At 32.2% G+C, this 26523-nt stretch overlaps 4 protein-coding genes across 8 annotated transcripts; 2 read left to right on the top strand and 2 right to left on the bottom strand.

The window, feature by feature from the left end:
• Positions 1 to 392: 392 nt before the first annotated feature.
• On the bottom strand, positions 393 to 3087 carry LOC127245326 (uncharacterized). The gene is made up of 5 exons (XM_051266153.1): positions 2743 to 3087; positions 1722 to 1811; positions 1539 to 1635; positions 1293 to 1451; positions 393 to 584 (listed from the first exon to the last, which is right to left on the bottom strand). Exons 1-4 carry the CDS (start codon positions 3005 to 3007, stop codon positions 1313 to 1315), a joined length of 591 nt encoding a protein of 196 aa, XP_051122110.1. The 5' UTR covers positions 3008 to 3087; the 3' UTR covers positions 393 to 584; positions 1293 to 1312.
• Positions 3088 to 3415: 328 nt separating this feature from the next.
• Positions 3416 to 8763, top strand: LOC127245323 (uncharacterized). Of its 3 annotated transcripts, none has more exons than XM_051266148.1 (15): positions 3416 to 3554; positions 3972 to 4389; positions 4809 to 4886; positions 5450 to 5505; positions 5605 to 5724; positions 5797 to 5867; positions 6103 to 6196; positions 6318 to 6527; positions 6854 to 7105; positions 7577 to 7685; positions 7810 to 7877; positions 7959 to 8028; positions 8107 to 8181; positions 8266 to 8357; positions 8439 to 8763. In XM_051266148.1, the coding sequence occupies exons 2-15, from the start codon at positions 4078 to 4080 to the stop codon at positions 8512 to 8514; spliced, it is 1683 nt and encodes a 560-aa protein (XP_051122105.1). In that variant the 5' UTR covers positions 3416 to 3554; positions 3972 to 4077; the 3' UTR covers positions 8515 to 8763. The 3 variants fall into 3 exon arrangements, with proteins under 3 accessions (XP_051122105.1, XP_051122107.1, XP_051122106.1); XM_051266150.1 differs by having other exon boundaries at positions 3419 to 3554; positions 4078 to 4389; XM_051266149.1 differs by having other exon boundaries at positions 3423 to 3554; positions 3980 to 4389.
• Positions 8764 to 8937: 174 nt separating this feature from the next.
• Positions 8938 to 12243, top strand: LOC127245325 (clp protease adapter protein ClpF, chloroplastic). 2 transcript variants are annotated; one of them, XM_051266151.1, is made up of 9 exons: positions 8938 to 9086; positions 9370 to 9789; positions 9866 to 9925; positions 11032 to 11126; positions 11231 to 11403; positions 11490 to 11602; positions 11686 to 11731; positions 11827 to 11867; positions 11960 to 12243. In XM_051266151.1, the coding sequence occupies exons 2-9, from the start codon at positions 9451 to 9453 to the stop codon at positions 12119 to 12121; spliced, it is 1029 nt and encodes a 342-aa protein (XP_051122108.1). In that variant the 5' UTR covers positions 8938 to 9086; positions 9370 to 9450; the 3' UTR covers positions 12122 to 12243. The 2 variants fall into 2 exon arrangements, with proteins under 2 accessions (XP_051122108.1, XP_051122109.1); XM_051266152.1 differs by having other exon boundaries at positions 8950 to 9202.
• Positions 12244 to 12412: 169 nt separating this feature from the next.
• Positions 12413 to 16767, bottom strand: LOC127245322 (uncharacterized). 2 transcript variants are annotated; one of them, XM_051266147.1, is made up of 4 exons: positions 16345 to 16767; positions 15130 to 15365; positions 14434 to 15052; positions 12413 to 14321 (listed from the first exon to the last, which is right to left on the bottom strand). In XM_051266147.1, exons 2-4 carry the CDS (start codon positions 15361 to 15363, stop codon positions 12523 to 12525), a joined length of 2652 nt encoding a protein of 883 aa, XP_051122104.1. In that variant the 5' UTR covers positions 15364 to 15365; positions 16345 to 16767; the 3' UTR covers positions 12413 to 12522. The 2 variants fall into 2 exon arrangements, with proteins under 2 accessions (XP_051122104.1, XP_051122103.1); XM_051266146.1 differs by having other exon boundaries at positions 14416 to 15052; positions 16345 to 16766.
• Between the last annotated feature and the right edge of the window lie 9756 nt (positions 16768 to 26523).

Here is a 26523-nt window from a genome sequence, read left to right as displayed (position 1 = left end):
AACACACCTTTAAATCACTATTAAAAAAACAAATTTTTTGAAATTTTTAGGAGAATAGACAAACTATTGCAATTGCGTCAAATTTGCAGACAAGAATCAAATCTCCAATTTTATTCTATCCCTAGCCTTGCTCAAAAGCAGAGACGGAACTATATATAGTCCAGGGGCCAGTTCATCCCCAACTCCTAAAATATGAATTTTTTTTAGTGTAAAAAATAATAAAATTATGTATTTTTTATTATTTTGTCCCCTTTATTTTTCAATTTATTTTATGTTATATTGTAAAAAATGATAATTTTTTTTAAAGTTTTGTTGATTTATACTTTCAGTTTTTTATTTTTCTAATAAAAATTATTAAATTTATTAAATTTTCTTAAAATTTTCTGTAAATATTAAAAGAAAAAGTGGTTCCGTGTCTGCTCAAAAGTAATTCAGATTTTGCTCATCATCACCATGCTTCAGCAGGAAGACATTTACAATCTAAAAACGACGTCGTGACGATCACAAATTGGGTGATAAGAAGCAATCTTGCAACCTTCAATTTCGCCGGGGGCAGCTTGGAGTACTTTAATATGTGAATGAACCTGGACAGAAATGGCATTCAAAAAACTTGAAATTTAGTAAAAAAAAAAAAACTTTTGTAGCGAAAAGATAATAAGTTATAAAAGAAAAAATATTTTTGTGACGACTGCGTTAGTAAAAGTCGACAAATATGACTTTCGTAACAAAAATAAATTTTTTGCAATGAAAATAAAAATAAAAATAAAGATAGCTATAAAAATATAATTTCGTAGCTAAAACTTTTGTACTACTCCCTCCATCCCATATCAATTTCATTTTTAATCTACCCGATTACCTTTATATCACACGTACTATTAGGTTATTTTAGTTATTTCTACTTTATTCCTACTATATCCCAATATAATATTAATATTTCTAAAACTACGTGCAAAAAACAAATGGATACTTACTTCCGAGACGGAGGGAGTATAAAATTAAAATTCATAACTAAAAAGTTTTAGCAACAAAATATATATGATTTTTTTAACCAAATGATATATTTGTTATGAAGATAGAATTTTTTAGTAAAAAAATTTTAGCGACAAAATTAATTTTGTAGTACATAATTTATTTTTAGCGATGAAATTATTTTTTATTGCTAAATGATACGTTTTAACTACAAAAATATTTCGTAGTTAAAAATATTATAGTTAATTATATACTTTTTTGGAGATGTATAGTTTTTCAATACGACGTTATCGGAATTAAGATCATCTTCTTGGCAGCATTACCTGATCTACGACAGATCCGATTATTGGACCCCAGCCTTCTGCTTCAGCATTGCAATAAACTTGTCCCTCTCATCAGGAGACATGCCCTCAGTCGAACAGTCTCCGACTCCCCATTCAGCGCCGCGAAGGCAGTACTTGTCCATAATTTCTTGTTTGTTTCTGAAACATATATAAAGAAACAGACAAGTTTATCGATGAGCATGCAATGTCTTAACAGGTTATGTTAGAGGTCAATAGATGCTTTACTTCTCCTTGTTCAACTTGCTTCGCTCGAGCAACTTTTTCAATAGGGGAGAGTCTTTAAACCTTGCATCATTCTCAGCGTACATCTTCTGATTTTCCTCTGAAAATTTTAAAGCCAATCTCATTGTGTAATATATTAATAATGCATTGAAGCTCACCAACGTGGTTGTAAGAAAGTGGACATACCATTGAAACGGTTCAGGAAGTCGACCTGAGGTAGTTGAGGGCCAGGAACTGATTCGATTCCCGGGAAGCCCGAGAGCAGTCCAGCATGAGCTACAAGGCGTGTAGTTAGATTAGGGGACTGTTAGGTGATCGATCACTTTAAGACAAAGGAAAACTGTTGTGACATTAGAATTAATGATCGAATAACAAACATAAACGTAAAAAGAAAATAGAGTAATATGGTTCACCAACAATATGTCGGTTATGTCCACAGACATAAACGAAGAACAGATTTATTGACGGCGGCTACGTTACAGATTTTAAATACCGATTTCTGAAATAGATTAACCTTGAGTACATATCTCCAAGTATTCCTTTTACCATTTTTGTCAGTTCCATTCAAAGTATTTCTTTCCTTTCTTTTATAAAATAATTCTACACAAATACCAAAATACCATTAACTTTTATTTAATTACGAACATGCCATTATATATACACTTACTTACTTGCCAAAAAAAAAAAAAAAAGGACAAAAATGTCAAGGGCCAATACTGCATACCGTCATGACATGCCAAACTAGATTCAAGACATTTCTAACAAAAATACTTCATGGGACGTGTAATTATTCTAATGAATGGCCTGAATTCTCACATTTTGATTTGATCTGTGAAAAGGGCTATGAATGAATCCCCAGTTGAGCATTCTCCTAAGAACCCTAAGCTGAGTTCCCAGTGTAGAGATTTTTGGCCAATTTTATTACAAGATTGTAACATGTTTATTCTTTGGATTTTCATAGGATTTGGATATTCACTTGCAGGAATTCTTAACAACCATACTAGCCAGAGTGGATTCAAGCATTTAATTACAACTCAAAACTGGTGAAATGCTGACCCGAATCTCAAATTTCAATCTTGTTCTAAATACATCATGAATTCAATCCTCATCGCAAAAACCCCTAAATCCCTACATTGGCCTTCTTCAGCAATATGGTAATGAAATGTATGCAGCAACAAACCAAGAAATTAGGACAAAATAATCTCACCTGGATTAGCCCCAACCAAGACTGCAATCGAAGCAGCCAGAGGAACCACAGACTTGTGAAACACACCCTGCATAGATACCCTCGAGAATGACAAACCTCGACCGCCATTCTTGTCCAGCTTGGCATGCTCAGGTTCACTCCTGCAAGAAATAACAAGACAGCATTTTTCTTGATGGCCCTGAGACGGGACCGGACATTTGTTAGCAGAAATCAAGGCTGCCTGAGGCGGTGCAGGTAAACTAGGATGAAGCAGAGAGGAAACCATGGGTTCTTGATGAGAATAAAAGAAGAAAAAAACGACTGTCTTTGAGTAAAGAAGTAGATAAGAAAAAAATTAAAGGTGTGAAATGTTTACGTGGGTTATAATTATATATAATATATATATATATATGTATGTATTTACTCTTTGTTTCTTATTTTAGCAGCAGAATCTTGATCCCAATAATATTCCTTTTAGGAGGTGTCGAATGATCCGTTCTGCTTAATTTCTTACCTCCACAATTTGTGGGAGATTAAAAAGTGATTTGTAGAAAAATGAGGGAACTGTGTTTACAGAGAGGCAGGGACAGCGGGTTTCCATTTATGCCCTCATCTGTTGTGTCGACGAATTGGGAATGGAGTTAGAGGTGGAAGGGCAATTTGGGAGTGAGAAAGCTGTGTCGTATATAAATGACAGAGTGGATGAAATTAAAAAAGAAAATTCCGGAATTTCCACCCCTGGCCCGACGATTTTCTGGCCGAAGTTCATCATATTGGAATCGCGTCTCCTTTCTTCTTGAATTGATTGCGGGGTTCTGAATCTGAAAGCTCAGGTATTTGGGAATTGATATTCGCAGATTGTGGGTTTCGTAATGCGTGTAGCGTGGTGAATATTTTTACTTTGTTTTTCGAAGTAATTGGCGTGTTCCGGGTGTTGTATGTTGTGTTCGCGTCTGTTTAATTTGTTATTTTGATGGGAATAATGGTGAATTTTGTTTGTTCTCTGGTTTGTTTTTGGAATTGTTCGTGAGCTTTGGGGATTTGTTGTATTGGGCAACAATTAGGTTCATATATGGGCGATTAATTTGAAAAAGGGTTACCTATTGAGCGTGTGGATTGTATGTTCGTATTGATTGAAGAATTTGTGCAACTTTCTCGTGATTCTATTTTTTATGTTAGTTGGGAGTTTGGAAATTAATCGTGTAGAATAATTGATTTTAGAATGTTGTTGTTGCCAATGTTTGAATTAGGGTTTCAGATTGCTCCATCAGATTCGTTGAGCTGTGCATAAAAAGCAAATAATCTTAATGTTCATTGAAGATCAAAGGAATTGAATTTTGAACTTGGGTTGTGAAGATGTATCGGGCCGGGGCTGCAATCACTAATCGAGGTGGATTGCCGACAGATAGCGGAGATTCAACGGTGACACTAGATCAAGTTCCTCGATGGAGTGATTCAGAGCACAGATATTTGTATGAGAATGAAGATCCAGCATTTGCGAATTCATATTTTCCTGACCCTTTGACGTCTGCCTCTGAGGGTGAGAATAGTGGAAATGGCATGTTATCAAGATTTCCAGTTGATCGTGAAATTAACTCGAAGATATATCTTTGGAGGGGAGACCCTTGGAATCTTGAGGTGGATGCTGTTGTTAACTCAACAAACGAGGTCAGTGGTCGATTTCATTGCAATGATTGTACATTACAGTTATCTACATATACATGGATAGATAAATATAGATATAGATATTGCAAGTTGTTACAAAATTCTTAGTTCTTTAAGCGATGCCTTTGTAGATATGTGTTGTCTTGTTTGTTGGGCTATTAAAGTTGCTATTGGTGAATTTGCCGATGAATTTTAAGTTTCTTTATTCTTTTGGATTATGACATCACTGCATTTTGATATATGCGACTGCGTTCAAGTGTTCTTGCATTCTTAGCCCTATCAAATGGTATAAACATCCTTAGTTTCATTATATTGTGTTCAAGTTCTTGGATTTGGTATTAAATAGATTTTTTTGCCTTCCATTTTTACTTGTGGGATGACTTCTTTTTCTCAGTGTTTAAATGAGGTTTGATGAATTGCAGAACTTAGACGAAGCACACAGCAGCCACGGTTTGCATGCTGCTGCTGGACCTGGCCTTGCAGAAGAATGTTCAACACTGGTGTGTTCTCTGGCATTCTGTCGTCTAGTCTGTGCTCCATTATTTGCTGATTGTTTGATTTTGAAAGCTCCATGTCGCGTTTAATTTTGATTTAAAGTTTATGAATTTGATATTGTTTAGCTATTCATCGACTTATGTTAATTGCCCTTGATTACAGAAGTCGGAACATGTGTCTGAATCTAAATACTGCCACCTGCATTCTTGAGCTCCTTGGTGTGGGGCAAAATACATTCTGTACTGGAAAATATGTTATTGGTAAATTAACCCATTTATTCACAATAAATTAAAACAATATGCTAAAATGCTTCTAAATGTTATCCATAAGTCAATATCATAATTTTGAATTAACTGTGTTCATACATATATGTTATATGCTTCCTCCCCGGTGATTTATTATATTGCTTCATTTTTGTTGTTTTATCCTATGGGAGTTCAACGGGCCTTTGTTTGATGCTGTTGTTCAAACATCAGCGTTACGAAATATAGCTGCAGCGAGAAACACTCTACTTTGACGAGCAAATGACATTTATTGATTATTTTTTAATTATATTTCGCCTTTACAGGGTGGCTGTCGAACAGGAATGGCCAAAATGACGAATGCATATGACCTCCCTGCAAGGCAATTCTGTCAAACTGCTGTCTTTAAGTTATATTCAAATATCTTTTTTTTATCATATTGTATCGTTAATTTCTTAATGAGTTCTATCATAATTTTCAGGAGGGTTATACACACTGTCGGCCCAAAGTATGCTATAAAGTATCACACTGCTGCAGAGAATGCTTTGAGTCATTGCTATCGATCTTGCCTTGAACTTCTTGTTGAAAATGGAATGAAGAGGTCATTAACTTAACCATTACATTATATTTCTCTATCGAGCCGTGGATTTATGTTAATATTTGGTGAATGCAGCATTGCTATGGGATGTATATACACAGAAGCTAAAAACTATCCTCGAGAACCAGCTGCACATGTGGCAATAAGTAAGAAACTGCACTGTACTATTTGATTATTTTTTCTCTTAATTTTCTCCTCCATGATTCATCTAATTCAATCAATTTCGGACCAAGGTTCTCGCCTAAGTGCTTTTATTGGTTCTCATTTTTTTTCATTTGATACCTTAGGAGTCTTAAGACCGTTTTAATTGGTTGTATTCAGATATTTTGTTTATAGTTTATGTTCACAACATTGAAATGGAACTTTGATGCGTTTGGGAAGGAACTGTGAGAAGATTTCTTGAGAAGCAGAAGGATAGAATAGGAGCCGTTGTATTCTGTACTACCACTGCCTCCGACACAGAAATATATAAAAGGTACGCACTCTCTAACCACTTATTATTGACATTTCATAACAAATATGATATAAGCAATGGAAAAGATTATTAATTCCTTGGTATGATTGGCGTTCGTTCGACATGTTATTTCTCATTGTAGATTGCTTCCACTTTATTTCCCACGGGACAAACAAGAGGAGGAGATAGCTATTATGAAACTTCCTGCAGATGTAGGAGATGAAAATGGCGAGACAGTCATAGATGAACGCAAAATAAGAATTAAGCCTTTACCGAATGTGAAGAAGGCTACTTCTAGAATTGCTCAAATCTCCACCGATCATCCATCCAGTGATGTTGTGCTGGCAAGACGGTTAGTGACACGATACTTCACACCATTGTTTCTGCACCATCAATGATAGCATGAAATTTTGAAATATAAATTCTTTTGAACTCTTACGTGACACTGAAGTTTATGGAATTTTTTTTCTGTCTTAATGCCTTTATGATATGTTCTTTCTTGAAATAATCCATTTGGCATTTAAAATGTAACATTGAATCGGGTATATATGATGAACTCACCTAATTTTCTTCAGTACAAATATTTTGCTACTTACCTTTCCACTTTGTGTTTTGCTCGTGGTTCTTGCCCGAAGCTGTTCTGTTTTGGGTGAACTTTATGATTTGCTCTTTGAACAGGAACTCGGCATACTTGGATACACTTTTAGATCCTACTTTTATGTCCTTGACCAAAGATCCTGATCAGAGACGCAGAGAACAGTGGGAAAAGGCTGCTGAAGCACGAAGTGGTTGGAATTTTGCTAAAATGCTTGGATACGGTAACCTCGGTGGTCCTCCTTTGTCTGCTGCTGAAGAGTACTCACTTCATTCTAGATACCTTTCGAAAGCAAATTCTCTCAATCTTTCCGAAATTGCCGAAATGAAAATAGTGTAAGCAACTCCAAATCTATGTTGTCCATTTTAACTCTCAGATTTTGTCTGTTCCATTATGTCGACAGACTTGACACTCAAGATACCCAATAATTGCAGATTTTCATATTTGCATCTCATGCCATTTCATTGCAGTTTACGATAATTTTTTTGAAAGCTGACTATTATCATGTTATACTTGGTATTGACTTATTGCAACTGTAGCTAGTAATTACTCCAACATCTTTATCGTCTCATAACTTTGTTACATGATTCTGATAGAGGCAATAACACTTGGGTGAATAGCATTTTGCATATCTGAGCTGGGAATCTGATTAGACGAATGAAATTTCTTCAGTTTTCTTTTCTACTTCCTCAATGCATAGCTTATTTTGCTCCAAAATAATCGCTTGAGCTATTCTGAGGACGAAAAAGTTGCATACACCCACATTTTTTTCCTCACTGCATGTTAATCTGCATTAAATGTTTCAGTTATCGAGGTGGGGTTGATAGTGAAGGTCGCCCGGTGATGGTGGTGGTCGGAGCACATTTCCTGTTGAGGTGTCTCGACTTAGAACAGTTCATATTACATGTAGTTAAGGTACGTTTCTACAACCATCAGCAGTTAAATTTTGTCACTTTTGAGAATGGCTTACCTTCTTGTCAAAGGTAACTTGTAAGCAAGCTCTTGCTGTCAATAATTTGATTCTTATTGATTTTTACAGGAGTTCGAGCCCGTGATACAGAAACCATACACTATCGTTTATTTCCACTCCGCTGCATCCTTGCAAATGTGTGCACTTTTCCTCACCTCACTTATCTTCTGTGTCATTTTTCATCGTTAACCTTCTAAATACGCATTCCAAATGTACAGGCAACCTGACCTGGGATGGATGAAGAGATTACAGCAAATTCTTGGGCAGAAGCACCGGCGAAACCTTCATGTACGTTGAATTTCTTATCATTTATACTTCATCCTGTCCCCGGCTTCTTGCTAACATGTATACGCATCTTTGGCGCAGGCGATATATGTCCTTCATCCAACCTTTGGACTAAAATCGGCAATATTTGGATTGCAGCTACTCGTCGATAATGTGGTAAGCCTTGCCACTGTAATTGTCAAAAACTAGAGCTTGAATTTCCAGATGTCCCATGGAACTGAACTGTAAATTGGCCTTCAGGTTTGGAAGAAGGTGATCTACGTTGATCGACTTCTCCAGCTGTTCCGATACGTTCCTCGCGAACAATTAACGATTCCGGATTTTGTATTCCAGTAAGTTCCCTTCTCTTCTTGCCAAACTAATAACTGATCAATGATCATGGACCTCTTTATAACTCAAAAACTTCTCTTCAGGCATGATTTAGAAGTAAATGGAGGGAAGGGTGTGATAGTTGATCCAAGAACGAAATACGTGTACCAGCGGCCATAGAAGACGATGAAGGATGCATCAAAGCAGGCACAGTGAATCTATCGAGACCAAAAAATTCTCTGCTTGATTTCTTTGTGTGTTTCTTTTTGTAGTTCAGGATGGATTTGTGAATGATTTTATTGGCCTCATTTTTATTTTTTTTCTCTATGAATTCCATCGTCGTTCTGTAGCTAGGCATTGCTCCATTGTATGAAATTTTACTGAACATTATCATGTATTGATATTTTGGTCAGAAGCTTTTCTTCAGAAGTTCGTTTTTTACGGTTAAAGAAAGAGAAGGACATTTCTGGAATTTAACAGAGTTTAAACAAGAACCCTAATCTTGATTTTTGGGGATTATTAAGGTCCAACCAAACAAGGCCCAAGTTTGATTGATTTTTTCTGGCCCAAAATTTCTGGTTTTATTATATTTGTCAGTAACTGATATGATCAGAGAAAGACGACAATGGAGTCCGGAAATTAACAGAAACAAAAAAAACGCCTGATTTACATTCGAAAGATTTAGCTCGTTGGCCATCGAAGAGCTCCATCCCTCGCTGCTGCTGCTACGCGAGCCAATTTCGTCTCCAAAGGTGAAAAACCATCTAATTCCAAGAAATTCCGGCTAAAATGAATGCTTGTGTAATGCGTTTGTGTCTCGATGGGTATATATTGAGCTCTGCGAGAGCAATTGATTTATTCGTTGCAGGTAGTGACCTAGGAGCAATTAAATTTAGATTTCAATTTTTCGAACTCGTCTTCTGGATTTACTTATCGTAAATTGTCGTAATTGAGAAGCTTTAATCATCTTCGTATACACAATTTGAGGAAAAAATTTCAGTAATTAATCCAAATTTGAAATGAATTGGTTTGCAGGTGAACTACTGCGCATGATTTAGGACATTGATAAAGTCCTTGATTGTTTTTCCGGATTCTAGAGTTTTTTTCTGCTTTGAAATGGTGCAAATGTCTGCAAACACCATAGTGACACCTAGATGCAGTGTTGTTTGTGGATTAAAGGACGAGTGGAGGAGAAATTTAAGCAATGGTAGGGACGCAGTCGCCGTAGTTTTGGGGACTGGAAGGCCCTTCCTGTGTTCTTATGGAGGAAGAACAGCATACTTTGCAGGTCACCGTAGCATTGCCCGTCGAAGAAACTTGAGAGCTCAATTTGGGTGGCTATTTGGAGGACAGGATAGGGGATCAAAATCAGATGCTAGCTGTGAGCATAGTGAGAGTGTCAATGAGGATATTCTGATGTTTTTCTTCGAGCTGGACTTGGGAACCCGAGTGCAGGTTTGTACATGCTGTCGATTTTGTTTATTAAGTTGACGATGATTGAGCTAAGTTTGTTGGCTCGTTTGTGTTGCAGTATGCTTTGAATTTGGAGCAATACGATGTCGCGCAGCAACTGAGGAACAAATTGACAGAGGTTTCGATAAGAGCATTGTGATATCATTAGCTCACTAAATTTCATGGCACCTTCGTAATATGGTTTTCTAGTTTATAGCATTGTTGTTTATTCTTGAATTTGGAATAGTTTAGGTCTTAATTAATTCCTAAATCCATTCTTGTGGAGTTTCTTGAGATATTACCTTCCTTAGGTGTCAAATGTGATGCTGTACCTGGTCGTTTAAATCAGACCTCTATTATTGTAGATTATGTCACCATATGATTAAGCTGTTTGTGAAAATGCTAGTGTTGCGATCGTTCGATTTTTATCATTTATAGCATTGTTTTTTATTTCTGAATTTGGAATAGTTTTGGTCTAAATTAATTCCTAAATCCATTATTGTGTAGTTTCTTGAGATTTCATTGTAGATTATGTCACCATATGATTAAGCTGTTTGTGAAAATGCTGGTGTCGCGATTTTTTATTCATTTATAGCATTGTTGTTTATTTTCTGAATTTGGAATAGTTTTGATCTAAATCAATCCCTAAATCCATTCTTGTGGAGTTTCTTGAGATTTCATTGTAGATTATATCACCATATGGTTAAGCTGTTTGTGAAAATGTAGTGTCACGATTGGTTTGATTTTTATCATTTATAGCATTTTTGTTTATTTGTGAATTTGGAATAGTTTTGGTCTAAATCAATCCCTAAATTCATTCTTGTGGAGTTTCTTGAGATTGTATTGTAAATTATGTCACCATATGGTTAAGCTGTTTGTGAAAATGCTAGTGTCGCGATTCGTTTGATTTTTATCATTTATAGCATTGTTGTTTATTTCAGAATTTGGAATAGTTTTGATCTAAATCAATCCCTAAATCCATTCTTGTGGAGATTCTTGAGATTTCATTGTAAATTATATCAGCATATGGTTAAGCTGTTTGTGTAAATGCTAGTGTCACAATTCGATCTCTTTTTATCACTTATAGCATCGCTGTTTATTTCTAAATTTGGAATAGTTTTGGTCTAAATTAATCCCTAAATCCATTCTTGTGGAGTTTCTTGAGATTTCATTGTGTAGATTATATCACCATTTGGTTAAGCTGTTTGTGAAAATGCTAGTGTGCCAATTCGTTCAATTTGCTAGGTTGAGTCGGAGATTATTAAGCTCAGAGAAAGCAAAAGGGGTTTCTCATCCAAAAGTGAAGCTCAAGACATGGCTATAAAAATTTTACGTCTACGGTTAGCCTCCACTTTTTCACGATTTCAAGTATCGATCCGGATCTATTTTCTACTACTGTAAATCTGTGTGTTGCAGGAGCTTAGTTGTTAAAATTCTTCTTCAGTGCAGATTTGCAAAACGCAATCGAGAGCGAGAACTACAGCTTAGCTGCTGAGCTGCGCGACAAAATATCCAAACTCGAAGCCAAATCCGTTGAAGCATCTGTAAGAGCCTTGGCATATGAAAATGCACAATTTGCTTTCCGTCTGGGCCAGAAAGTGAACCATAAGAGATTCGGTGATTTGCTTTTTAAGTCATTCCGATTTTTCCGAACTCTTTTAACCTTTTGTGATGATGATCTGTTTCGATTCTTGGTGCTATAGGTTATCGAGGTGTTATATGCGGCATGGATCCCGTGTGCTGCGAATCGAAGTCGTGGATGGATGTGGCAAATGTCGACAAATTGACTCGCGGTTCTGATCAACCCTTTTATCAGGTTTCGACATTCATCTTTTGCCCATTAACCATATAACAGACGCTCATTTCTTTTGCCGTATTCACCACCCGAACAATTTGCAGGTTTTGGTTGATATGCACGACAATCCCAACCTTTTAGTAGCATACGGTGCGCGCTTCTTCCCTGTTATGTTTTTATCTCTGTTCTTCAATACCATGTTCTTGCAACGTGCGAAAAATCGAACATTTTGGCTTTTCTTGCAGTTCCTGAGGAGAATTTATTGACACCTGAGGAAAAGGACACGGTTAGTACCATCGCGATTTATCGATCCTTTTTAAGCTAGTCTGCTTCTTTGCTGTCTTATAAATCGTGTTTTTTCGATCGAGCCATGTCCAGGATAGGTTCGATCATCCATACGCATCTTTCCTGTTCTACGGCACGGATGCTTCCGGAGACTTCATCCCTATCAAACAATTGCGCGACAAATATAACCAGCCTCGCCATGAACTCCCATACGATCCACTCGACCAGGACGACGGAGATGGAAAAGACGCATAAGCTCGTCAATAAATGTCGAATTTACCTGCATTGCTAGAGGTTGAAGACGATACAGTGGTGATACAGTGGTTTGTACATTTACAGAGGATGTAATAATTTATAAACACACATTTGATACCTTATGATGATGCTTCAATCCCTCTGCCCTAACATTAAAAATAGTCAGAAAATATCAAAACCAAGATTCAATTTTGATGAACTGAACAATCCAAGATGGTATAAAATGACCAAAGATTCAAATGGACATTTACAAAGGGAATAAGTAAATATGACCATATGATGCACAAAAGATTTCACTCTCAAGAAAAGTCACTGATTGATTGAGATGATGATGATAAAAAAGAAGTCTTTTTATGAATCTTTTTTTTCTGCAGATAAATGAAGAAGCCTTCCATTCTTATTCATGTCAGCACCACCGCCGGAGAGTTATTCCCAGCCGCCGGGCACCGCTGTCGACGGGGGCGCCGCGGCATCTTCCCCCACCCCGTCAGGCTCCGATCCTCCAAACCCGATTCGATCGAATTCACCGGCTGCACCGCCGGCGCGCACATCGGGACTGGAACGGCGGCGCGTACAGTTTCAGACACGACGACAGCTCTTCGCCTCCCCCGGCCGCCCCTCGTTTTCGTCCCGTTCCTTCTCGTCAGCCCGGAATTCCATTGATGCCCCGTCGCTCGCATCACTCCCCCGAAAATTTGCAGATCCTCCGTCACCTCGTGCCTCGACAGCGTCGCAAGACCTGGCAGAATGTCCCTTTGAAAGTCCCTCCTCTGCCTTCCTCTCCTCGCCTGACCCCTTCGGGGCCGCGTCGATACTCCCGAATCTTCGTTGTTAATAATCTCGGGAGCGACGGGTTTCGGCATGTAGTCTTCTACCTCAGTTTCTTGTAGCTGTAAAGTCATCGCCTCAAACTCGTCGATCTCATCGGAGAGATCGGATAAATCATTCGACAGAGCATCAGCAAACCAGATGAGCGACTCCGCCGGCTCGGTAGATACTTCCGGAAAAAACAACGAAACGGTTGCCAATGTTTTCGCGGCGTCTCCGGAAACTTCATCGATTAGTTCTTCAGGTGCAACTTGAATGGACGGAGCTTTGCACACAGTATCTTCTTCGAACGACGCTTTGTCGTTGTCGTCGTTGTCCTCATCCTCGTCGACGACTGCCGGCGCTTCCAAATCGATTTCCAAAACTGTCTTAACATTAGTAGTAGCCTGGGCTTGGTAAGAAGGTCCTGAAAGATCTTCAGTGTCACTTGCCAAAGAGTTCAAATCAAAGTATTCCCTAACAGATCCGACCTTGGATCGCTTCTCCCTCTCGTCGACGACTTCTTCCTCAGATTCAGGAACGCACTCTAAATTAATATCGATTAGTTTCCGCTTCCGATCTTTATCACAGTCGGCAATCAAAGCATTGGGTGACGGCTTCTTCGGTTCTAACGCACCCGTTTCGAAAACAGACACGCCGAGAATCTTCATAACATTCTGAGTCTCCTTCTTCACCAAAACTTCAGCTTCCAGAACAATCGGCTCGTTAAGATCTTCGATTTTTTGTTTATGTTTCAGCCACGGCAAGGTTTCCGGATACTCTTCCTGCTTACCTTTCCCATTTTTCGAACCGGGATCTTGCTGAATCATCGCAGTCTCGTTCAAGTTGATATCTAAACCCGGCTTCGAATCGACGCGACTAGCGCTCTTCGATAAATTCACGAACCCATTATTAATGGCATGATTCGATGCTGCATTAGGCCGGTAATCAAACCCAGAAGATAGACGAGTTTTCAGATCCTTCGACCCCGAGCTCGATCCCGCATAAAATCCATTCGCCGTAATCGGTTCGCCTCCCTTATTCTGATACAATGTACTGCTAGAACCAACTCGCCAAGGTACCGGGCTCGGCGAAAGAGTCGACTCCGGTGCCGCTATCTTTTGAGTAGAATTGATATTCGGATTCGTCCACGACGCGGCGGGCTGAGGCCACGAACCCGGCAAAGACGAACCGAAGAACGGATACGATGAATGCACCGGAAGAGGCTGGTGGCTTCCCATTTTCCACAAATCTTCTCTGCAACGACCGTTCGATTGACCCCCCGGAGGATGATTAGTCAGCGTAAACGCCCCCTGTCCGGGACAAGACAGTATCGACATCTTGTCTTGATGAAGCTGGTGATTCGATGAAGAGACAATACTTCTGCCGGACCCTGAAAGAAAAACGTGTTCACATCATGTAAAAGAATTATTCGTCGATGAAAAAATGTAACGATGACAAAAAACGGCGTCTCTTCGTGTTCTTACCTGTGTCGTACAACTTACTTTCAACAGAGTCGATTAAAAATCCATTGCGGACATGTGTAGTTCCTCCATTTACGCCGTTGATGGAATTGTTGCGGCTGAGGAAATCTGCAGGCGAAAGCTCTACCACGTCTTCTACCGTCGCGGGCTCGTTCAGATCTGCCAAATAGGTCGAGTTTCTTACTTGGGAAGCAGAGGATGATGCGACGATTCGACAATCGGGCTCGGGGACGGGATGATCTGTTCTCAGATTCGCATTAGATGCGTAGCTCGATAAATCGGAAACTTTTATTTCCGGTAACTTCTCCCCTTCTTCCAGATCGATGCAATCATCGGGCGGCAGCTGAAGATCGAACAGTTTCTTCCGCAATTTCGACGGCCTCGAATCCAACGCCACGGGTTCCTTCGACGCCGATCCGTTCTGATACGGGATCGGCGGGCACGGCTGCGGACCATTCCCTTTGGTACAGCTCAAGGGAGAGTGAGAATTCGAAAAAGCAAACCCAGTAATCTGCCTTTTCCGAGCATCATCGGACGGCGCTCGAAGGCTTGACGAAGACGAAGGCTCCATCGACTCGTTTCTCCTCACTTCTTCCATGATATCCCTTTGTCGTCGGTAAAGACGATGAAGCTCGTAAACCTGAAACAAAATCGATTCCCAGATTGAGAAACTTTGGTAAAAATCTTAGATTTAATGACAAAATCGATTCGAATTACCTGATCCTTAAAAACTGCCTCGTGCTCGAGCATTTTCTGCTTCAACGCATCCTTGTTGTCGCTTGGGCATAATTCTACCGCTGCTCTCGGCGCGTACCCGTTGTAATACTGCCCGTTCATTACGGGATTGTCGCCGTAACATATCGGCCAGCTACTGCTGCTCGAATCCTCGTTAAGATCCCTCATCGAGTGATGCACCGGTAAATAACTTTCGCAATGTATTTTTGTTCCCATTCCTAAACGAGAAACGTATATAAAGACGAACGCACGCACGCATACAAAAAAAAAAAAAAAAATTAAAAAAAATTCATTAGTCGGTGCAGCCACACAGAACACGACAGCTTCGATATGTGACGTAAGTGGTAAGAAAATACGTCACTCGGCGCAGGTTCGATAAATCCTAAGAACGATAATAATAATAATAATAATAATAACAATAACAAAAGACCGTAAGTGAAACTAAATTCTAGCTCGGCAAAGATGTAAGTAATCTCGACGAAATGGTAACAAATTTGACAAGAATGGCATTGTTGCAAAGAATGCAAGAAAACTTCGATTATCGGAGGATGTTTTAAGGCGACAAAGATATAAACAAACATCGTTCGGGACATTGTCTTAAACATTTACAAAGCATTTCTTGGATCTACCTTTCTCTTTGAATGCTAAATCAAGATTTGTATTGTAGCAAATCTTGCTAAGGTAATAAACAAACCATTTCGACGATTAATTCGACATAAGCTTCGGGTAATGAATGAAGTACAGACCATTTAGCCAAGAACTTAAGAACAAAACTATTCAGACACAACAAAATCTGAGAAAAGGGTTCGACAGTATCTGATAAAAAGGAAAGTTTAATGTTAGAACAGCACTAGAGAATGGTAAAAATCGAACAATCTGAAAACCTAAATTGCATATACAAAGTGAGAGCAATAATTCAACAGATCCAAGGAAGACGATCCATCATCAAAACTTTGAGATTATCAGTAATCAAACAGCAAAGCAACAGCCCTAAATTATAACAACAAAAGTTGGGATAATCCTCACATAATTCGAATTCGAACAACAACAACAATCAAGTGAAGGGATTAATCGAAAGGAAGCATTGTTCTTCACCTGGGTCATAGTCAAAACAAAGTAAATCTAAAAAATTAAAAATTAAAAAATTAAAAATTAAAAAAAACAGGAAGCGGACATAAAGGGGGAAATTGAAAATACCTCAGACCCACATCCTGATGTATTGAATCATCCACAAGTGTGTGTTTCTGGAAGTGAACAACAGCTCGAAATCATGTGTGTAATAATTCAGAGAGAGTGCCCCCAAAAAAACGAAACGACGCCGCTTAGCAAAAGGGCGAAGAGAAAAATCGAATGAAATGAAAAACAAACAAGAGGGGGAGAGGATCAAAAGTGAAGCTTTCTTTCTAATAATTGCCAAATGAAACACGGAAACGATTAAATGGGTCTGTCTGAGAAATCGGCTCTGAAGAAAAAGGCTTCGATCCTTAAAACAAACTCGACTATGGAAGAGGAGGGGTTTCGATCTGCTGGGCCACTCTCTCTCTCTAGAAAGAGGAAAGAAAGTTTTTAGAGAGAGAATGAAAGAAAATAAAAGGAAAGAATTGTTCTTGAAAATGTAGAAATACTCAGCATTTATATATATATATATATGAGAAGAAATTAATAAATAAATAATAATATAATGGTAAAATTAAAATCTTCTTTTATTTTTAGAGAGAGAAAAGGGGGATGAAAAATGGAGATAGAGAGAGAGATCCCAGATAAGAAAATCTTTCACACATACAAACGAACGACCTTCTAAGAACAGTGACACGAAATTTGTCAACATCTGGTTTTCTTTTTGATTCTCTCTCTCTCTCTCTCTCTACCATGATTTTTCTCTTTACCATGACAGTGTATTAAAGAATTTCTGGGTTTTGAGGAAAATTGAAAAGAAAAGAAAAGGGCATTTCTAGATTCTCCTCAACTTCCTCCCTTTCTTTTCGTACAGATAAAATCAAAAATACCTAAAATCTACAAATTTAAAAATATATATATATGTATATGTATGTATATATACAGATCGTATGGATTTTCGTATACAATCGAAGCCCAACAAGTTGCCATTTTTCTAAGCCAAAATCTCGATCTTGAAACCAATTCTTTTTGCAATTCTGTAATAATCCGTGTTTCTTATTTGCCATTTTAAGTAAATTTTTTAATCGGGCTTTTGTGGGGCCCGTCTCTGATAATGTGGGTAGGGTTGGGGGATTCTTTAAATCGCAATTTTTTAATGTTTGATTTAAGGTTGGAAGATTTGTTAATTGTTTGATTATGATTGCCACTGTAGTTAGGGTTTAATTACAGGACTGGGATCGAAAATGGATGCCTTCGTCTTCTTCAATTCAGCTTCGATTTCCATTGGCTTCTGCTCTGCTCTGGTCTGATTCTTACAGAGAAATTAGGGAAAAGTCTGTATTGTTTTTTGGAGGAGGAAGGAGGAGGTAGGTACTGTACGAACTGTACAGAAGTGCACTGTATGAATGAATATGATGGAATTTACACGTGGTCCCGGCCTTCCCCAGGAAATCATATTGTCGAGATTTTGTACGATCCGGGACGTGAAGTCCAGATGCATCGTCACCTTCCTGTGAAAGCGCATCAACGGCGTGGATTGGATGGGGCGTTGGAGACCATGGAGTGGATGAAATGTAACCGTTGATAATAATATTAATTATTTTGTTCATTAATTCGTATCGATGCGTAGTTATGGCCACACTTGTTTGAAAAATCTTTTGGTCATTTTTTATTATCTATACTTGAACAAAATATGTTTTATATGTTTTTATATTTCGAATATTATTTTAAATTAAAATATAGCTAGTGTATGGAAGTATTGATATAATAATATTTTTAATAATGATAATACTCCCTCCATCATTTTGATTTTTAATATTAATTATTATATTAATACGCGGTAAAAAAAAAAACAAAACAAAAATATGTTTATTAGTCTTTTATAATATAAATATAATTATATTTTTTGAATAAATTATTCAAATATAATGATATTTATTAAAAATTATACAAATAATATTTCATATGTCCCTTTAAAGTATACATCTTTTTTATTTTTGTATATCTCGGTATTAACGTATATATTTTTATTTTTAATAACTATGAATCCAACTTTTCTCTACTTTACCATTATATAATTATTTTTACACAAAAAAATTGTAAAATTGTCTTTAAAATATTTTTGTAACTACATATTACAATTAAAATAATACTACCTCTGTCTAGCCAGGACCTAAACACATATTTATATTTGTATAATTTACTCTACAAATATTATTGTATTTATATTATAAGAGACTAATAGATCTATTTTTGTAGTTGTCTCTTTATTTATATGATATAGTAATTAATATTTAAATATCAACACAACAAAAACTACTCTATACTTTGTGGCTGAACGAATATAGTATAATTTTTTAAATATCGTACCAAAAATAAACATACACTTGAACAGGAACCGGAAAAAAAATATTATTTTTAATTTGAAATACTAGAAGAATATATCCTATAATTGATTAATAAAATATAAAATTATATTGCATTAACTATAAACATGTGTTAATATCATGTATAAATTTGGTTGCATCATTTTTATTATATATTGGCGATGTATGTTTATTTAACAATTATTTTATTTTTGTTGGTAAATAGTTTTCTTCTTCTAACAAAAAATTTTACATACTTTCAAAAAAATTAATATATTACACACACTAAAATTTTATATTATTTACATAATTTTTCGTATAAATATATATATATATATATATATCAAACATAAAACAAACCCACCATAATTTAATTTCTACAATTTAGTATAAAAACACTATTTTTATATTAAATTGCAGTCCAAAAAAATTTTAACAAAAAATCAAAAATTAAATACATCTTTGAAAATTGTGTAAAAAAATTTTGATGGTAAAAAAAAATAATAAAAAAAAAATGTTTGGGTCATAGTATAAATATATTAATGTTTAGCTATATATCTGATTTATTTAATTGTGTGAAAATTTTCTTTCCAGCGTTAGATCTAGATCGTAAAAATAGCATAAAAATTATTCCCATTGTCAATTTATATATAAAATAATTTAATTTAATTTAATTTTCATATAACTTGATGCTCGTCGAGTAGATCAGTCGATGTGACAGTTGTGGGGACATATATACCTAATTGCGTTTTTAACTTACCATTTATCGAATAAATAAAATTATTTATTTAATACATTAAATTTATTAAATAAATGTAAATCAAATAAGTACTTATGATATGTGAATAAAAAAAAATAATTATAATAATTCATGTGAAGCCAGCTGTGAAAATTTAAGACGATAGTTAACATAAATAGATTGGTCCTAACATGCTTGCTTCAATTTTTTATTATTAACATATACATGAAAATAAAATTTATTTAAAATAATTATATTTAAGAATTTGCTAAAGTTATTTATATTTCGTAATTATTTTTTATTTAACAGTTAATTTAAAAATATGTCATATATGCAAAACATAAGTAACATCTTTCTTTTATTGTTGTATTTACTGTTGAGCACCAATTTGAGATGTATACGTGATTAATTCTCAACCGTTGGATGGAAAAAAATAAATAAGTAAAAAAAATGAGGACAGACCCACTTTAAGATTCAATCCAATTAAATTAAGCATTTATTATATTCTGAATTGAAATGAATTTTATTTTATTTTATTTTTTGTTTATTCAAGTTTATTTATTTATTTATTCGTAAGGTTGGTATATTCATTTCATTCACTTACACGTGCCATATAGTAATAGTTAATAACTCATCCATTCTCATATACGTCCGTTAATTAATTAATATATTTTTATAAGGTGAAAATTTAGTCATAATAATAACCTGCAAGTATACAGTATAATGAGAATTTTGTATACATTTATGCTGATATTGTAATTTATACAAAATCTTCGTACATGGTTCTGTCTGTTTGAAGGATTTGTGAAGATTTTCACTGTTCATCCTATTTTTTTTCCTAAAAAACATCAAATTAAAAATTTATTTTTTATTTTTATATTATGCTAAAAATCAAATTTACATTCAATACATCACATCAACACCTATTTATATCACATCATACAACTATTAAAATTCAAAATTTTTACTATTCAAATCTCAACTCAAAATCCAAATCCCAAAACAAACACACCTTACTGTTTTAATTTGAAGTGTATTTTTTTTTAATTAATATAAAAAGTTACATCGATATCTAAAAAATAATATTTTTTATAAAATAATTATTTTTTATAAATAATATAGTATGTTTATTATTAATTATTTCATCTATTTTACTTACTATGTTCATTTTTTCATTTTTGTACGTCTCACCTATTTTGTCATTTTTTTTAAGAATTATACACTTTAATATCAATTATAATTTTTTAATTTATACCTTTTAAATTTTAATTAAATTAATTAATTATTTTAATTTTAATTTAAAATTATTTTTATTATACGATAATTATTTTTATTAATATATTTTTTATTATTTATTAATTATACATCTCCAAAATTCTTGTGTCTACAGTGAAGAGAAGATACTAGCATAACGAAGGGAGTATATTATTGAAACGTTTATATAATTTGCATCTTTAATTGAAATTTTTAAAAGAAAAATATATTATTAGATAACGTAGCCGTAGTCAAAACCAAAATATCCAAAAAAAAAAGAAAAAAAAAAAAAACCCTAAAGTATGAGAAAAGGTACTCTATTGCTTTTTAATATACTTAGTATTTTAATTTTTTTTTTCTTATTAATATATATATATAATTTTTAGAATATAGGAACTTGAGGTGGAATTTAATAATAAATAAATTAAGTTTAACAAGACAAATAATACATTATTTATTTATTTATTTATTTATTAGTATTATGGATTGTATATTTATTATAATTTAATTTAAAACGTGTCTTGCATATTTTAAAAATTGTAGTATTATTTTATAACTAATACAGTTTTATATAATATAAAAAAATTAATTCAACTATATAAATTTATATATTTACTTAAAAGAGAGATGTAAATATGAAGATGTGTTTGGTTTATATTTTTTTAAAAAAAAAGCATTTGAAATCACTAGAACAAAGAATTAGGATAAAAAAAAAGTTAACAGTATATGTTTAGACAATTAATTGAAATTACATTCTATATATAGAATATAAAGAAATATTTGATGTAATTTCAAAATTACAGTCATGATAATAACATCAGGAATTAAGTTGCTATGGTAAATGTATTACTCCCTCCGTCCATTTTTTAATGTCCTATTTGATATTTATATGCATTTTTAGGCAATTAGAGTTTTTGTTCTAAAATGACAATTTACTTTTAATCTTATGTATAGAAAATAAAAGAGTAAACAAAGTAAGGGTAAAAAAATAAATTTTGTGTATAAAAATAAAAAAGGTTATTAATATGTGAAGTGAGTGATAATTACATAAATTTAAAATTAGAAACAATAACAATATTCTATTCCACGTGACCCATAATTGAAAGGAAATAAATTATTGTGTGTGGTCTGGATTTTTTATTTCATTAGTTTAGGTGGAGTTATTATGCATAACATATTCCAGGGTTGTGTTTTGACACAAAAATACAATAGTAGAAAAATAAAAATTAATTTGTCTTTTTTATTTGTTTGTTCATTGAAAATTGAAAATTATGAAATAATTTATTTTTCAATTTTTATTTTCAGTTATTTTTTTATAATTTATTTAGTTGTAGTTTGAAATAAAATATTAATTAAAATAGTTTTTATTTTAAATAGTATTTTGATATTATAATACTCCCTCTGTACCTTAACAATCTATTTTTTTTTTTTATTTTGGTTTGTCTCATAAAAGTATCCATTTTTTTTCATAGTAATTGTACTATCTACCTAACATTAAAAATACCCTTCAAATTTACAATATATTACACAAATACCATTATCTTTATATCATACAATACTAATAGGGTTAATTTAGTCTTTTTACTTTTATTTCTACTTTATATTAATATAATATTAATATTTTAAAAACTTTGTGCAAAAAACAAATAAATATATAGATATGAGAGGGAGAGAGTACTTTGTAAGAGAAAAATATATATTTTTATTATTATTTATTTAATATCAACTTGCCTAATTAAATTTTTAATTAGTTTGGTTGTGATTTGTGTCTCAAATTATTACTTAAGTCTCTTCACAAGATATCAAATAAAAATATGTGATGCATTATTTTAAACACGGAAAATTTGATGCAATTTTGTGAAAACAAATAAGTTTGGTATTTGCTATTTTTTATATTTCTAACTTAATTCTCCATAACTAACATAAAAAATACCTACAAAATAAAACAAACATATATACGGAGTGGATCATTATAAAAATATTATACTTAAAGTCATTCTTTTTTATATACTTTTTCTGTTTTGCCATAAACAATTGGTTTTTTTTTGTCCCATAATAATTTATTTTATTTTGGTAATAATTAACAATTTTAAATATATTTAATAAATATAAATTAATTTAATTGAATTTTATATTTCTTACATACGAGATACTCATTAAAAACCCGTTTTATTTTTATTTTTTTCAATAAATAAATATTTTTATTTATTTTAAAACTCTTTATTTTATAAAATTAATTTATATTAATTATAGATAAAAAGGATAATTTTTTATTTTTATTATATCAAATTCTATTATCTATAATATGATATTAATATTGTATATATTTTATTAAGATATAGTGTTTAAAATATTTGAACATTTATTTTACATTTCGTGTAATTATATACTATTAATTATTCTTTTAGAAATACAAACAACATCATTAATTTGTATAAACAAAAATCAAATAATATCAAAATTATTACTCAATTCCTCGTCAAAATGTGAGCAGTGTGTTCATTCCCTTTGTATTTTACAAAGACATTGATCACAAATTTAAATGACTGAAGTAATATTAACTTATTAAATTACATTATCTTAAAAATCATATTCCTAAATAAAAATATCATACTACATAGACCCCAGGCAGTAAAATATTATAGTAGTATTAAACAATACTATAATAATACTTTATTTTTTCTCAAATTTATTCTTCACTTCTTTTTTTCTGGTTGTCATTTAAATTTATTCTTGTTTTTTAGTAAAAAAATTATATACACCTTAATTCAAAGTACTCATTTTACCATTTTCATCTGTCACACTTCAAAGTTTTTTTTATTTTAGAAAAACTAATCGTACATTAATTTTTATTTAAATTACAAGCATATCATTACACATACAATTATTTTATACATAAAGTCAAATAGCAAAAATCTAAAAAAATAAATAAATAAAATTGCACTAATAAAATACTATTATCTTTTAATCTATTACAAAACTCCAAATAACCTCTTTGATTTGGGACTGATGGAGTACCACTTTTTCTATTTTTCTATTTACCCTTAAAAAAAATAAAAATTCTATTTTTATTTATTAATCTTGAACTTTATATCTGATTAAATGAGCACATAATTGGATGAAAGAAAATAATAATAAATATCATAAATTCAAATAATGATATGTACCTTAAAAATATGATCAAATTAATAAATGCATTTATTCTTTTTATCATTTCAAATTAAAATCAACATTATTCCCTTTACGCATGCAAATTTCAAATAAAATCATATTGTCTTATTTAACAAAATATTACATCAAAATATTATTAAAATAAAAGTTCAAACCAATTATTTATTTCAAATAAATTCCAAACTACAATCAAACCAACACAAATCCACTAAAAAAAAAATTGTGATTAGTTAGGATTGTTGAAGATTTTTACATGTTTTTATTTACGAAATATATTTTCTCAAAAAATATAAACTAAATATTTATTTTTATTTTGATACTATATTTAGTTTTAATTATATATTCAAGACAGGTTTATATCACTTTTTATTTATATTTTTTTGAAATTTAAAGTTTTAATATTGAAGACTTAAATCCCAAACCAACCTACCCTAAAAGCCTATAGAAATTAATTTATTTCAGTTGGCAATAAATAAACAGGTTGGAAAGTTCAATGAAATAGATGGGTTTATTTTGTCTGTGTTTAAAGTTTATAACGAATAAATGTATTATTTTAAGCATATATATATATATATATATATATAAAAGAAGTCTCGCTTCGTTGTGTTTAGTTTTATTGTTTAATATATTTTTATTATTTATTTATAATAATTTATTTATTTTTTTCTAAAAATCATATTATCTATTTATTTTTCATTTAATATAATATATATTTAAAACATCAAATAATTATTTATATCACATTAAATAATTATTAATTTATTTTTTTTGCTATTTCAAAAATACTAAAAACACATCAAACAAAATTTAACAAATTAATACACAGGTAAGGTAAATAAACCCGTATGTCTGATATCCATTTAGCAAATATAGCAACTAATTCTTATAAATATAGCAACTAATTCTTATATTAAATGAATATAATATATATATATATATTGTATATCCGGATCCAGCATTGTATTGACCAGATCAACATATATTATAGAGGTGACCATAATTTATTTATATATATTTCGACATATATATTATGTTATAAGATAACATACGTAGAATTATAATTATGGACATAATTATTATGGGGTTGGGGGTCGCTTCGGCCAGCCCCCAAAAGTATATATTTTTTAAGTTTAAAAGATAGTAAAATTATATACTCTCTCCGTCCAGCTACAAGGTATATATTTTTTTATTCTGCGACGTCCAATTACAAAGTAACTATTTCATTAAATATCTTTTTTTTTTCATAAATACATTTACTTTATATCACATCATTACAAGGGCAAAAATATCATTACACTACTTTTACCGACCTACTATAATTAAAATACTATTATTTCTTAAACTTCGCGCCAAAAATAAATGTATACTTCTTACTTTGACGAAATGAGTATTTTTTATAATTTTCCCACCCCCTCTTAGTTTTTAGCTTTTATTTTTATTTGTTGCGTCAAAAATAAGAAATATAAGAAATAATAAAAATTATATAGTTATTTAAAATTTTTCAGTTTTAACTGTTTAAGCACATTAATTTTGTTTCAATTTTTTTTTTTTATTTTTCTTTATCCTAGTGTACTGAAGAGAATTAAAAAAAATTACATCGAACCGATAAAAAATGAATTTATATTTTGTCCCACGAAATTTAGAGGTTAGTTCCGCCAGTAAATATAATATATATTATATTATAAATATTATAAATTATATTTATATTGATTATCCTTATAGCATATATATATATATTGATTCGGTCAAATCAACGACACATTAAATTGATCGGATAAGGAACTAACCCACCCGTCTCTATATTAGATATTATTTATTTATTTTCTTAAAATTCGTCATTTTTTAATTTTTTTTTGTTTGCCAGAGTGAATGGTGTATTACACGTGGAAAATAACTTAAATATAGACTTTTAGTTTATTGTTGAATAATTTTAACCATAATTTATCTGAAAGTGACGATGGCAACTATTAACTTATTTTAATAATCATTGGATGTTTTTTATAGGCAATATTTTTAAGCAATTGAGGTGACTGGATGTTAATATATCTCTTAATTACACATTTATATTATTAATTATATATTTTTTAAAATACTGTTTCTACAGTATAACACGTTATATACGACTGAGAGAATAATAATTAAAAATTGTACTTTTAATTTTATTAAAGGACATAAAAATAAATGGTGAAAATATCATTTTTTTTTATTGATGTATTTAATTTAATATTTTTGAGTTGTCAAATAAAATAATATATATATTTAAAAAAAAATATCATTTTCTCTATTATTACAAAGATATATATGGCATAAAATTTAATAAATATTGAGTTTCTACGTTGAATAATTTTTTTCTATATGATTTTCAATAAATATTTTAAAAATATAATATATACACATTATAAATAGTATATTTTTTCTTTATAAAAAAAAATTATTAATTAAATATAAAATTTTATTTTCTTTTATATTATTTACATAATTTTAGATACCATACTAAAAAAAAAAAAATCTTCACGGTAAAACATTAAACAAACATATATATATATTTAAATAATAATTAGTGTTTTTTCTTTGTATAGACTAAAATGACTGTCATATGTGTACGTGATATTAATGCAAATAGATAGAATATATATTTAATAAAAAAACAAAATTAGTACTTTGTATTTAGAATAAAATATATACCTTAAAAGCATAATGCAGACAAAAAAGTATTTTTATATATATGAA

Source organism: Andrographis paniculata, unplaced genomic scaffold (assembly GCF_009805555.1).
Source record: "Andrographis paniculata isolate CXL003 unplaced genomic scaffold, ASM980555v1 Contig22END, whole genome shotgun sequence".
Classification (NCBI taxonomy): Eukaryota; Viridiplantae; Streptophyta; class Magnoliopsida; order Lamiales; family Acanthaceae; genus Andrographis; species Andrographis paniculata.
Note: the sequence above shows the minus strand (reverse complement) of the source record. Positions and strands in the feature narration are given on the sequence as shown.